The 14,563-nt window shown below is 35.7% G+C and overlaps 3 protein-coding genes across 4 annotated transcripts in view; 1 reads left to right on the top strand and 2 right to left on the bottom strand.

The window, feature by feature from the left end:
• The window catches only part of si:dkey-246g23.2 (solute carrier family 66 member 2), a 52,520-nt gene extending 46,471 nt beyond the window's left edge, over nucleotides 1-6,049 (bottom strand). Inside the window, exon 1 of the mRNA XM_056261286.1 lies at nucleotides 5,917-6,049. The gene's annotated coding sequence lies outside the window, so the exon portion shown is untranslated. The remainder of the gene's footprint in view (nucleotides 1-5,916) is intronic.
• Nucleotides 6,050-6,652: 603 nt separating this feature from the next.
• Nucleotides 6,653-10,653, top strand: hsbp1b (heat shock factor binding protein 1b). Its single transcript, XM_056261288.1, has 4 exons — nucleotides 6,653-6,828; nucleotides 7,084-7,150; nucleotides 10,323-10,449; nucleotides 10,564-10,653. Exons 1-3 carry the CDS (start codon nucleotides 6,784-6,786, stop codon nucleotides 10,442-10,444), a joined length of 234 nt encoding a protein of 77 aa, XP_056117263.1. The 5' UTR covers nucleotides 6,653-6,783; the 3' UTR covers nucleotides 10,445-10,449; nucleotides 10,564-10,653.
• Nucleotides 10,654-11,750: 1,097 nt separating this feature from the next.
• The window catches only part of zgc:173742 (DNA topoisomerase I, mitochondrial), a 36,142-nt gene continuing 33,329 nt past the window's right edge, over nucleotides 11,751-14,563 (bottom strand). For both annotated transcript variants that reach the window (XM_056261269.1, XM_056261270.1), the window contains exons 16-19: nucleotides 14,138-14,265; nucleotides 12,310-12,404; nucleotides 12,064-12,213; nucleotides 11,751-11,963 (exon numbers count right to left, since the gene is read on the bottom strand). In XM_056261269.1, the coding sequence (XP_056117244.1) occupies nucleotides 11,861-11,963; nucleotides 12,064-12,213; nucleotides 12,310-12,404; nucleotides 14,138-14,265 (476 nt within the window). In that variant the 3' untranslated portion in view covers nucleotides 11,751-11,860. The remainder of the gene's footprint in view (nucleotides 11,964-12,063; nucleotides 12,214-12,309; nucleotides 12,405-14,137; nucleotides 14,266-14,563) is intronic.

Genomic DNA, 14,563 nt, shown 5'->3' on the forward strand with positions numbered 1-14,563 from the left:
CTTCTGCATTCCATGGTGGGGTGGGGGGTTGGGCTTTTCTGACTTTCTGACCTCTCTCTTTTGTGTCTCCTGCATGAACAGATGTTTACATACGCACCTACAGTAAATAGATTTAGATTCCTGGACAAAAAAAAAGAAGAAGAAGAGACTATCGTTTTCTGGGATGGCAACGATTTTCTGACTTGTCTCCACCTCTTTTGTGTCTCCTGCATGAACTTGATGTTTACATACACACCTACAGTAAATAGATTTAGATTCCTGGACAAAAAAGAAGAAGGAGACTATCATTTTCTGGGATGGCAAACATGGCCATAAAACACGTTTGGTATGCTTGAGGCACTTCATGCAATGTGCACGTCTGTGTTATGGTATTTAGAAACCGGATAGCACATTGGGACAGCAGAGAAATTCCTCATGGAGTTCCAACCTGAAGAGTCGGTTCACGGTAACCCGTTTTTGCGTTCCATCACTGAGCAGCTTTTAAACTGTTTTCTTTTTCTCTGTATGCGATTTTTGACAGTAGCTCCAAAGCTGCACGTTGCAAGTAGTTCAACCATAAACGTCTCGAAAGTCGAGACCTCAATTCAATTCCGTCACGCGCTCTATAGCTGCCCAGCAAACATTGGTCCGACGGCAACGTCGTGTCCCTGGCCAAAAATAGTTGCGGCCAGGACGTCATAAATCGGTAAAAAATGTAACACAGAACATTTCCTAAAAATGCATTCAGATACATTTGTACATGTCTACAGTTGCATGTATAATTGTTATTTTAACTTTTAGCTCGTGTAGTTATGTTTAGTGTATCGGGTGAGAGGACGTCACCTGGCGACGTCTTTTACACGTGCATTTATAGTCCATCATGACCCTCTATGAAATCCTTGTTAAATATGCAAAAGCTGCGCTTAATCCTCGCATCGTTAATACTGCAATAATTAATGTAGTTGCCCATGAAGTTTTTAAGAGGTTGTGAAGAAGACGTCCACTGGCGTCCTTTACACGTCAAGTCAGGCTGTGAATAGGCTACTATACGTCCACTGGCGTCTTTTGCACGTCTAGTCTAGCAAGACAGAAAAAAAATTATCAGGATTTATAATTCTTTATAAAATACAATATTTATTTACAAATTAATATATATTTACTTTATCTTGTTTTTATAAATTATAATCACAGAAAATGCACAGTAGCCTATAGTCAAGTGATTGCAAAGCCACTGCCTTTTAATCATTATTTTAACCTGTTGTACCTGATGTATTCGTTGTTATTTTTTTATGGAATGTATATACATGTAAAACAGAAATATACCCGGTCACCATTTATGTCTGAGTTGGATGTAATTACCCAAACCCTCTGCCCAAACCATAAACTGTGCTGCCAAGATGTAGTAACAAAAGATCTCGCGATATTACAAAATCATGCGATGGGATTATCTCGCGAGATGTTAACGCGTTCTCCCCATAGATTCTGGAACTTTGAACAAACACGAGGAGAGGAGGGAGTTGTGTCGATATTATTAAAAATCTACTGTTGGGTAAGTACATTTTGTATTAGATTAACGTGCTTGAGTTTTACTTGTGTGACATGAATGAACCGAAAGAAATTATGCCCACATTGTCAACTGAAATTTACTGAGTTTGGCTAAAATTAGCCAGTAGGCTAAAAGTAACTTTGAACGTATACAACAACGGTAACGTTATACCAAGTATATTGTTTAATGATACAGTCATTACTGTAACTTATTAATGTAGCCTTTTGAGAGTTTCTTTCAGAAAGTAAATTATCTGAAATGGAATGAAATGTTTAGCTGGATTTTAACATGTATGTTTTCAGTAACTGCTTTAAAAATAAAAGCAGAACATATTTTATACAATAAAATAAAATGTAATGCATGTTGATTACCTTTTTCTAATGTGTCATTCATGATTCATTCATCTTGTTCCATGTTTTTTTTTAATTTAGCTGTACACCATAAAAATATTTTGAAAATAAGTGCATATCATTTACCTCAAATTTTAATTTAATAATAATTTTATTTATTTAAATATATATATATTCTCTTCCCTTAGATGCCTTAAAGAGGTGGAGCCCAAATGCTACAGACTCTGAAATTGATGCAGCAATGGCAGAACACCTGAAACACGCTCCAGGAACAGCTGGTGGATACAAAAACTGAGCCAAACAATGTGTTTTTAAACGGATAGTTTCCCCAAAAATAAAAAAATTGTCATCATTTACTCAACCTCATGTTTCAAACCTGTATACCTTTCTTCATTGAATTTTCATTTTTGGGTGAACTATCCCTTTATATAATAATTCAGTATTTTGTAATTGGTATTTTAGTTTGGTTAACAAATGTTAAACATTGAAAAAATATTAAGATACATTTTGGCTGTTCAAGATCAATAAAATGTGCTAAATCAGAACATGATTCTTTTTTTTCTTATGTCCACAAATAATGTGTTCTTGTTTGTGATGTACACGTGATTAAAACGTTTTATTGACGGTCAGGTCTGACTAGACCAATTTTGGACCTTTTTAGAACCTTTGTCAAGATGTGTAAACTTCAAGACTTGATTGCCTTTCACTATGTTACACAATATGTGTGTGATTATTTTAAATGCAGGCGTATATACACTTAAATTATGCAGCAACACATTTAAACACACAAATGACGACGCATTTGGACGTCCAGGGACGCGCAGAAGAGACGTGGAATTCACGGCCAGAAGAGACGTGGAATTCACGGCCAGATGACGTCAAAGACGTCGGTTCAACTTTCATTTTGGAACTATTTTTCAACCATGACGGGACGTGTCGGACGGACGTCTTTTCAACGGTCATTACACGTCCAATTGTTTGCTGGGTGTTTAAAGCGCAGCAAACAACCGTACCCAGCAAACATTTGGACGTGTAATGACCGTTGAAAAGACGTCCGTCCGACACGTCCCGTCATGGTTGAAAAATAGTTCCAAAATGAAAGTTGAACCGACGTCTTTGACGTCATCTGGCCGTGAATTCCACGTCTCTTCTGGCCGTGAATTCAACGTCTCTTCAGCGCGTCCCTGGACGTCTAAATGCGTCGTCATTTGTGTGTTTAAATGTGTTGCTGCATAATTTAAGTGTATATAAGCCTGCATTTAAAATAATCACACACATATTGTGTAACATCGTGAAAGGCAATCAAGTCTTGAAGTTTACACATCTTGACAAAGGTTCTAAAAAGGTCCAAAATTGGTCCAGTCAGACCTGACCGTCAATAAAACGTTTTAATCACGTGTAGGCCTACATCACAAACAAGAACACATTATTTGTGGACATAAGAAAAAAAGAAGCATGTTCTGATTTAGCACATTTTATTGATCTTGAACAGCCAAAATGTCTCTTAATATTTTTTCAATGTTTAACATTTGTTAACCAAACTAAAATACCAATTACAAAATACTGAATTATTATATAAAGGGATAGTTCACCCAAAAATGAAAATTCAATGAAGAAAGGTATACAGGTTTGAAACATGAGGTTGAGTAAATGATGACAATTTTCATTTTTGGGGAAACTATCCGTTTAAAAACACATTGTTTGGCTCAGTTTTTGTATCCACCAGCTGTTCGTGTTTCAGGTGTTCTGCCATTGCTGCATCAATTTCAGAGTCTGTAGCATTTGGGCTCCACCTCTTCACAGCATCTAAGGGAAGATAATATATATATATTTAAATAAATAAAATTATTATTAAATTAAAATTTGAGGTAAATGATATGCACTTATTTTCAAAATATTTTTATGGTCTACAGCTAAATAAATAAAAACATGGAACAAGATGAATGAATCATGAATGACACATTAGAAAAAGGTAATCAACATGCATTACATTTTATTTTATTGTATAAAATATGTTCTGCTTTTATTTTTAAAGCAGTTACTGAAAACATACATGTTAAAATCCAGCTAAACATTTCATTCCATTTCAGATAATTTACTTTCTGAAAGAAACTCTCAAAAGGCTACATTAATAAGTTACAGTAATGACTGCATCATCAAACAATATACTTGGTATACCGTTGTTGTTGTATACGTTCAAAGTTACTTTTAGCCTACTGGCTAATTTTAGCCAAACTCAGTAAATTTCAGTTGACAATGTTGGCATAATTTCTTTCGGTTCATTCATGTCACACAAGTAAAACTCAAGCACGTTAATCTAATACAAAATGTACTTACCCAACAGTAGATTTTTAATAATATCGACACAACTCCGTCCTCTCCTCGTGTTTGTTCAAAGTTCCAGAATCTATGGGGAGAACGCGTTAACATCTCGCGAGATAATCCCATCGCAGGATTTTGTAATATCGCGAGATCTTTTGTTACTACATCTTGGCAGCACAGTTTATGGTTTGGGCAGAGGGTTTGGGTAATTACATCCAACTCAGACATAAATGGTGACCGGGTATATTTCTGTTTTACATGTATATACATTCCATAAAAAAATAACAACGAATACATCAGGTACAACAGGTTAAAATAATGACTAAAATGCAGTGGCTTTGCAATCACTTGACTATACTGTGCATTTTGTGATTATAATTTATAAAAACAAGATAAAGTAAATATATATTAATTTGTATATAAATCGTGTATTTTATAAAGAATTATAAATCCTGATAATTTTTTTCTGTCTTGCTAGACTAGACGTGCAAAAGACGCCAGTGGACGTATAGTATTCACAGCCTGACTAGACGTGTAAAGGACGCCAGTGGACGTCTTCTTCACAACCTCTTAAAAACTTCATGGGCAACTACATTAATTATTGCAGTATTAACCATGCGAGGATTAAGCGCAGCTTTTGCATATTTAACAAGGATTTCATAGAAGGTCATGATGGACTATAAATGCACGTGTAAAAGACGTCGCCAGGTGACGTCCTCTCACCCGATACACTAAACATAACTACACGAGCTAAAAGTTAAAATAACAATTATACATGCAACTGTAGACATGTACAAATGTATCTGAATGCATTTTTAGGAAATGTTCTGTGTTACATTTTTTACCGATTTATGACGTCCTGGCCGCAACTATTTTTGGCCAGGGACACGACGTTGCCGTCGGACCAATGTTTGCTGGGTAGTGATGGGAAGTCTGAATCATTTCCGCGAGTCGATTCTTTTGATAAATTGTCAACCGATCGATTCCACTTCCAAAAAATTATTTAGTGTTTCTTTTACGTCATCGTTGCTGTTTATTACATTTTAAATTAAGTTTTAGTTGTAAGAGAGTTTAATTAGGATAGCTTTAGGCTGATTTTACAATAGGTAAATTAATTCATCAGGTGTAAAGTTATGTAAGTTATTTAAAACAATATGATCCACATGCTTGCTGACAAGCTGTCATACAATCGAGTTGTAAACAAACAGTCACTTTTATTTAAGTAATTAAAGTAACTTCGCCTTACCATGCGTTCTATAATCTGCACTCATGGAACATCACTCACTCCATTACGAATAGGACATGGATATCCGGATTATACGAAAGGTTCATTTTACATCGAGAACCGCATTTACCGAATCAGTTCATATCGTGAACAAAATCCCAAACGATTAATCGAAAAAGATCCGACTCAAAAGAACGATTCGTTAAACTATCACGAAGGAGGATATGGACAAACCACTCAGGGATTGCCTAAACTGCGTGTACAATTTAACTGCATGTTTTGTCTTGTTCAGTAAAGTGAACCTGATGAATCAGAGTGAACATTAATGCAGTATCGCCTTTTAAGAACTCCCAGATCAGCAATTCATGCACCGCGAAAGAAGCTTATGCACTACTCGAAACTCTGCATATTCAGCAGGTTTCGCTTTACTGTAACAGTTTGATTAACAGAAAGAAGTTGCAAAGAAAAGAAAAACGTAGTAATTTCAAGCATACCTTATTTCGGGCGAAGACTTGTTTGACAACTAAGCCTTATAGCAGCAGCACACTCATGCATGCTGTATCATCTAGACATCATCAAGTCTAAATCAGGCTGATGCAGTTTGGAGATGTGGGCTTGGCCGCGCGCAGCTTTATCGGTCTACAGAGGAAGAGGGGAAAAAGATAAACAGGGAGAACACCTAGATCTTATCAAATCAAATATAGCGCTATTGTAGGCCTACTCATTTTGACAGTAAAGTTTAACGTCACAACAACAACAACAAACCAACGACCCTTTTAGGCTAGCCTATCCTTTATAAACTGAACAAATATGACAACCACATCTTTTTAAAATAACTTATCGTCCAATCTATATTTTGTTTTTCCCATTTGAACCTATAGTCTTCTTAAATGTGACTTTAAAACTGCTTAAAGGCCAAAATATCTCTATCAAAAAACAAAGACTTTTGGTAATCTCTGTCTCTCCTACACCTAGGCTACAATGTAAAAATAAATAAATGAACACAACAACTGTTTTTATCATTAAGCAACAAAATCAGCTGAATCATTTAACTAAATTCTGGCATATCCTGCTGTAAATGTGTCGCTGGTTTTAATAGATGAAATCAATGAGTGCATCTTTTGGATGAGCAGCACTGCCCTGCTGCTGCGCGTCTGTCTGATCACGCCAGAAGCCGATGTGCGTGCCTGCAGCTGAGGGAATCTCTCGCCGAGAGGTCTCTAAAATCTCGCGATATTTGTCACGACTCCGTGATTTGGCCAACAGCTGATTTTTAGAAAGCAAAGAGCTGGGAGGATACACAATTTTAAGAAGAATAAACATATTTTGCTGTTGTACAAATCTATTTATTTAAAAAAAAAATGGCCGAAACAGACCCGAAATCGGTTCAGGATCTCACAGCAGTGGTAGGTTTGAAAATGAACGAAATTGTTGTGGTTTGCTAAGCTAGGCTAATGCTAGGCCATGTTTATCTGTTCTACTTAGAATATTTTGATGCGATATAAACTTCGTTTAACGTTTCGAATGAGATATTTTTCGGATAATATGATTTTTGTGTTTTAAAGAAGCAGATTAATTTGTTATAATGTTTTATTTTAACATATTTACATATCGTTGTGCATTTATACACGCTAGATTGAATGCATGTTTCCCCTTTACAGGTGCAGACATTGCTGCAGCAGATGCAGGACAAGTTCCAGACAATGTCAGACCAGATCATCGGGAGAAATATCCTTTCTTGATTTTTTTATAGAGCAATAGACTTTTTCCAAGTAGGCACCAGTAGTCTCCGATATACCTCAAATTTTAAGATCACATCAAGCTATTAAGTGTTTAAGTGAGGTTACTTCATATTTAGCAGATTTGCTTTATTACTTAAATAGTATTGGAAGCCCATTTACGCCACATAAGAAAAGAAAAAGCAAGCATTTGTAAATCATAATGACATACAGTCGAAATTTTACCATACCAAGTCATAATTGAGATGCAGTTTAAATTATGTCATAATGAATCGAAATGTGACTTACAAAGTTATGATTAAAATTGACTTTGAATGTCATATTTTGAATTTGGGCACACTTTAGATTAGGGTCCAATTCTCATTATTTACTGACTATTAACTACTACTTTTGCCTCAATAAACTCCTAATTACTACTTATTGACAGTTAGTAAGGTAGTTGCTAAGTTTAGGTATTGGGTAGGATAAAGGGATGTAGAATATAGTCATACAGAATAATGCATTAATATGTGATTTATAAGTTCTAATAAACAGCCAATATCCTAGTAATATGCATGTTAATAACTAGTTGATAGTGAGAATTTTTTTCCATCTTATAAATATCACTTACAATGTCTTATGACTTTTAATGTCATAATGAAGATTTACCAAAGCATGATTTTTTCCCCCCTTTTGTGGTAGAAATGGGCTTCCATACAAGACAATCTTTCGATTTGTATTGATAGCAATAGGCCTTATTCACAGCAGCGTCATCTCGGATTTTTAACTGGAATAAAAAAAAAAATGTGAGGGATAGACAGACATCTCTTCAATGGGTTGTACTGTTATTGAATGCTTTTGGATTTTTCTGCTGAAAAAAACACTGCAAATTTATCTTTCCAAGAAAAAAAATCAGTAGACAAAAAAACTCCAGACAACATGAGCTGTGAAAAATAACTGATCTTGGAGCTTTATACAGCTTTTTACAGTGGACACTACAAGTCTATCCCTCAGCCTCGCTTTCATACTTGTCACGGCGCTGCTCTGAAAAAGGTCTATAACCATGAGATTTATTCTGGCTCAAATCTATGTGCCAGCCAGCATGAGTTCACTGTGTTATTCAGGGTTCAGTATCTAGAGCTCAGAGGCCGTATTCACAAAACATTGTATCTTACCACTACTTAATGGCAGTAAAAGTTCTTAGTTAAGAGTTTTCTCTTAAAACCTATTCACAAAGCTACTAAGACCAACTTTTACTAAGGAATAGAGAGAAGTCTTAAAGAGTTAGTTCACCCAAAAATGAAAATTATGTCATTAATGCCTCACCCTCATGCCGTTCCAAGCCCGTAAGACCTCCGTTCATCTTCGGAACACAGTTTAAGATATTTTAGATTTAGTCCGAGAGCTTTCTGTCCCTCCATTGAAAATGTATACACGGTATACTGTCCTTGTCCAGAAAGGAAATAAAGACATCATCAAAGTAGTCCATGTGGCATCAGTGGGTTAGTTAGAATGTTTTGAAGCATCGAAAATACATTTTGGTCCAAAAATAACAAAAACTACGACTTTATTCAGCATTGTATTGTCTTCTGGTTCTGTTGTCAATCCGCGTTCAGTGACGCTGATGATGCAAGACGCTGCTGACGTGTTATCTGGTGCGCCCGAGCTTCGTTTACAGTCTGAGGGACACAAACAAAACAATCTTCGCAAACATGTCTAAGGATTTCGACACAGAGGAAGACATTTTTTTGTCATATTTATTTGAACCCGAATACACGGACGCACCAGATAACACGTCAGCAGCGTCTTAAGTCATCAGCGTCACTGAACGCGGCTTGACAACAGAACCGGAAGAGAATACAATGCTGAATAAAGTCGTAGGTATTGTTATTTTGGGACCAAAATGTATTTTCGATGCTTCAAAACATTCTAACTAACCCACTGGTGTCACATGGACTTCTTTGATGATGTCTTTATTTCGTTTCTGGACAAGGACAGTATACCGTAATTTGAATTCTACAATAATATCTATGATTAATGACAGAGAGACCCACATCATAATGATTTTAAAATAAAAATCTTGCCATATTCAAATAAAGTGTCATTAATTAAACTAGTATATGTTCAGCTATTTGTCAGCCTCTTACATGTCTGCATCTCAAAGAGATTGCAGAATTCAAGCGACAAATGATGTTTTATAAACAAAGTTCGGGAGGAGCACGTTCAAACGGTCTATCTAATCAGCTCGAGAGGAGGTACATATATACACAGACAGCAGACACACTTTTCTGCATCCCTCACTCTCGGCTGGGGATATACAGGGGAGACCTCTGCGTTTGGGCAAAATTTCAAGCTCGGAGCCCTCGATCCTTTTAGACCGCACGCCAAATATGCTTATTATATATTTTTTTACTTTGTAAGTGTGAACTCGTGAAAACTGCTACTGGTAGTCAGACATTATTTATTTATTTAATACAGATTTATTTTTTGGTGTTTAATCGTAGATTAAATTCTATAAGTAAAAAAATCACATTTATTGCATTTATGAAAAAAAAGGTTCAGCACCCAAGGCTCTATCGCTATTGCCTCAGGTGTAGGTAGGTGTAGTATCTTTGGGCGGATTGCCAGCAACAGCCATTAGGATTATTTGTGATTTTGTCTTAGTGACTTAGGAGTCCTCTTGACTACTTATAGATTTAGGGGCTAGTTTTAACGCTAAAATGCTTTGTGAAATTAGGACTGACACGCCAATTATTTTTAAGAGTTTCTTCTAAATCTGCAATTAAGGCCTTACTTTTAGCCTTAGAATGTTTTATAAATGTGAGGCAGGTCAAACTGTCAATATTGGAGAGATTAATCCAGGTCTTTAAACCATTAAAATGCCACAACCGCCATTATTGAACAGGACGGTCGGGCATCTTATGCTAATCTCTGCTGAAAGCTCCACATTTTCACAGAACCAGAATTTACCGCATTTACGACAACCACATCATCAAAATCCTATCGCCTAAACTCTACAAAAATACAAATGCATGAATGTTTTAATTCAGTACTATTAGATTAGAAGTTTAGAATACACCCTTTTGTTTACAAATCAAAATCATAAGCAAATATTCCTTTAAGCTCTCACTTAATGTGGGTTATCAGCTGTACTAGTTCCCATCTTCCTTAACAAGATTCACTTGATGAAATGAGCACCCGCATCGATGATCTAGAGAAGAACATAGCAGACCTGATGACTCAGGCAGGAGTGGAAGAGAATGAAGGAGAGAACAAGGTCAAAGAGGGAGGAGAGGCCTCCTAGTAGAGGTAGTTTAATTTGATTTCAATTGCTTAAAAGTGCTTTAGGTTTGATGTGAATGTTTGATTCTAAATGACATTTAATTCTGGCATACTTTAGTCAAATGCACTTATCTTTCACAGGATGCTGAGAAGACACTATACACACTATTCAGGAGCAGCAAGATTTTCTCTATGGTGACTAACATATTTTGGTTTGATGTGATGCTTTTTTTTAATATTTAGCAGGAATTCAAGTCAGTCTTAATGCTGTGACTGTGTGCTACCCTTTTTCCTTTATGGACAGCAAAGAACTTTTTAAACATGACATCCAACTGTAGAAACGAACCCTGCGTTACTGTAATAACAGCACTAGCCCAAGTGCCAACCTAACACCATTCCTGTTCAAATAAATTTGTTGAATTAAAGTTGTTTCTTAAAACCTGTGGCCTCATCTCTCTATATTGGTAGATTAACCCATTCACTATTTTACCTCCAATTATTTACTGGTAGGGGCAAGTTAAATATGTCAAAGAAACATATCTTGACATGCAAATGACAAAATGAAAGTGAATGCCTCAAATACACTAACAGATTGAATTCTTGGAAATGTAAAATGACTGTTATAATTGGTCAATATGTAAGCTGGGTAAGTTGATGATTAATGCCTTAACACCTTAGAAATTATAAAGTCAAGTCACACCATTATCAAAGACAATCTACGTTGAAATATCTAATTTTAAATCAGGAAAAATAGTTGTAGTGATGTATATTGGTGAATTACACTGGATCTAAACAGATCAGTCTCAAAAAAATCTGTCAAAACATGTCTTGGCATTTTGCCCCAAGATAAATAAAAAATATTTTAACTAAAGAAAAAAAAAACTAAATTCAATAATAGTTTACATTAAATTGAAAAAGTATTCATACATCATGCCAGTATATGTCACATGTAATTTAATTTATGTTTTTTTTAATAATAATATAAGAAGATCATCTGTTAAAATTAATTCTGGACCAGAAGGCTTTCATTACTGTATTATTTTTCACATCATTATAATTAGAATAATTGTGATAATGTCACACTGCAACAACAACAAAAAAATCCTTATGGTAAAACAATTACCTTATATTTTAATTTATTTCAGATTTTGAGGTGAAATTTAAAACATGTGTCTCCCAAAAAACTTTTGTGGTCATTTACATAAAAAAAGGACTTGAAAGGTTTCCCTACAAGGAATGAACATTTATTGAACTCTTAAAATAATTTGAACAGCTGAATTTGAATAAACAATATATATGTATATATATAAAAAAATATATATAAAGTGCCAACAATATCACCAAAGAACATGGCTGTACAATTCAGTTAACAGTTTCGATTAAAATATATATGTTTGCATAAAACATTGGGTTGAATTGAAAAATGAACAAAACCCACTCAGAACACAAAGTCATGTTCAGTCATGTCGACAGCCCAGGCAAACTTATCCCTTAGGGTTTTGTTGTAAATTTTATCCAGCGTCACCTCCATGTTCTTACACCTAAAAGCAGAAAATAAAGTAAAACACTGAAATAATCATTTTGATATATAACAAAACTATCAGTATAGCATGTTTGTGTGTTTGAGTGTGACATCATCACCAGGCCACGGTGATGCGTGGATCCAGGTAGTTGAGTTTGGAGGTGCCCAGGGCGATCTGTTTGTTCTCCTCTCTGTCTGTAGCCTGAACCTCCATCTTCAGCAGCTGTTCCTCACACCTCTGCACAGCTTTCTTCTTCTTCTCCACCACACTAAACACAAACACAGTATACCATACTCATGTATAGAAACGATTCCAAAGGCTGGAAGAGCAAATAAACGCCGCTTTTCTGGGATGAGATACTGACGTGAGCAGCTTGTTGTCTGAGCTCCCTTTAGCTTCTTTCTTGGCCTGCTTTAGCTCTTTCTTAGCCAAGTCCAGCTGCTCTTTCCTGCTGTCAATCTAAAAGGAGCAAGAGAAGAGAGGAAAAACAAACCTAATAAAACAGCATCATATTTAAACCAGGGTACCCGCGGGTCTTAAAAGCCTTGAAAAAGTCTTGAATTTGATCATCTCAAATTAAGGCCTTAAAAGCCTTGAATTTAGTATACAAAGTCTTGGATTTCGTTACAAAGGTCTTATATATTTTTTTTCCTTTGCTAGGATTAAGTTCATACCGTAACAAAATTAACTGTTACTAATGTAGGCTAATTCAAAATGTATGCAGCGTTGAGTGCACCTCGCGCTCCACGTCATAGCAGAAAAAGCGATAGCGTGCGCACCGTTACTATGGTTACTAGGCAAGTGAGGTACAGAACAAGATAGCCTAGTTGAATCCGCTGTGGCCACAAATGACAGAATTTAAACCCCAAATAAGAGCTTTTCTGTTAAAAGAGCATATTTTCTACCCGGTCTTTTCAATAGTATCTGGCAACCATGCGCGCGCGTTCTCTCTACAGTGCTGAAGAAGCGCGGATGATCTGAAAACACAGACAAGCTGGAGTTCAACGATCTTTATTTAAGATTTTCTACTTAAATTCAAGTGTCATTCAGTCGGTCTGTGTTCTGTCACGAGCCGCTTGCGCTGTTTGTGCGACTAAATCTGTGATCAAAATGCAGGCTGATATCCACCAGTGTTCATACGAGCAAGAATGCAATGTTTCCCGAATATCCACACGATTTCAAGCGTGACATTGATTTTATACAACAGTAAAAAAGAAAAGAAAAAAGGGTAACATTAAGTGATGTACTACATTTAAAACAGCATTGTCAGGCTTGCTCTGTTTTGCAACGAAATATGTGGCTTTGAACGAATCGTGAGATTCAATGAATGAATGACTCAAAGACTCACTCATAAAGATAGTGAGGTACTGCCACCTACTGGCGATTTTAAAGTTTTTTAACATTGCAAATTTAATGAACATTGTTTTATTTAAAGCATTATTATTATTATTTTTTTTTTTTAAGGTATTACAAAGGAAAAAAATGAAATGAAAAAATGTATTAAAGGGGGCAAATCTTGTCCCTTAATAGAAAAGGTGTGACTGCACCAGGGGGTACGGCACTCTAAAACATTGGAAAACCAAATTATGTAGAACTGCACAAGTGCTACTGCTAAAGAGTGCAATGTCAATAATTTATCATAAGCTTAATTGAATTGGCCTAGAGAGAATAATTATTATGACATTTTCTGTCTAAAGACTACATATAAAATAACTACCTGTAAAGTAACTGCAGTTTGACTAAAAGTTGACAAAAAATGCAAAGACTTTTCGTCAACTACAACTATAAAAAACAGGATGACTCAAATGTGATTAAGACCAATAAGCATTTTCGTAAATCAAAAATGGCTGCCAAAATTAACACTGGCCTACATACACGTGCGCGCTACAATGCTGTTGCGTATGTATTAAATATGACTGATAATTTAAGTAAAATGTTTTATTTAATTCAAGTAGCCTTGTACATAATTAGTTTCTAGGGTTTAAAATGTATACAGATTTGACATTTTCCCCTTATACTTCTGTCGGAATGGGTACGAAGTTGGCATTGAATTTCATTTGAAATGGTATTAAAAAGGTCTTAAAAAGCCTTGAATTTAAGTTGGAGGATCCTGGGGGTACCCTGTAAACATTTCTTTCATGTTTTTTTTTATATGCTTCTTCTTTTACTATTCAGTCTCATATCTCCAGTACCTTTGCCTGCAGGTTAGCCATGGATTGATCGAAGGTCTTTGGCGGCGCCCGCTGATGGTTACATAGAATTGCAACCGCACGGTTTGCCCTGTTGTAAGAGAGCAACTTCTCCGCCGCATTATCCTTCACTGTAGTAAGAATGACACATTAACACACACATATAGAACGAGAGAGAGAGAGATGTTGAGAGTCACAGATGCTTTTAAATGTGGAAAGGAGTTAGATTCCCTCTTTCAGAGCAATCATGTCACATCCATTTGAACAAAATAACTATTTAAATGACTTATTATCATTACTAATAAAGAAATGGTGACAGTTACAGTACAGTGCAATGAAACTATGCCACCTTAAAATAAAGTGTAACCCAAAAATATGAAAATATCATATTTCACCCCTCCCAAAAATAATTATATATAAAATGGTTAT

Source organism: Rhinichthys klamathensis, unplaced genomic scaffold (genome assembly GCF_029890125.1).
Source record: "Rhinichthys klamathensis goyatoka isolate OS25496 unplaced genomic scaffold, OSU_Roscu_1.1 h1tg000181l_1, whole genome shotgun sequence".
In the NCBI taxonomy this organism is placed as follows: Eukaryota; Metazoa; Chordata; class Actinopteri; order Cypriniformes; family Leuciscidae; genus Rhinichthys; species Rhinichthys klamathensis.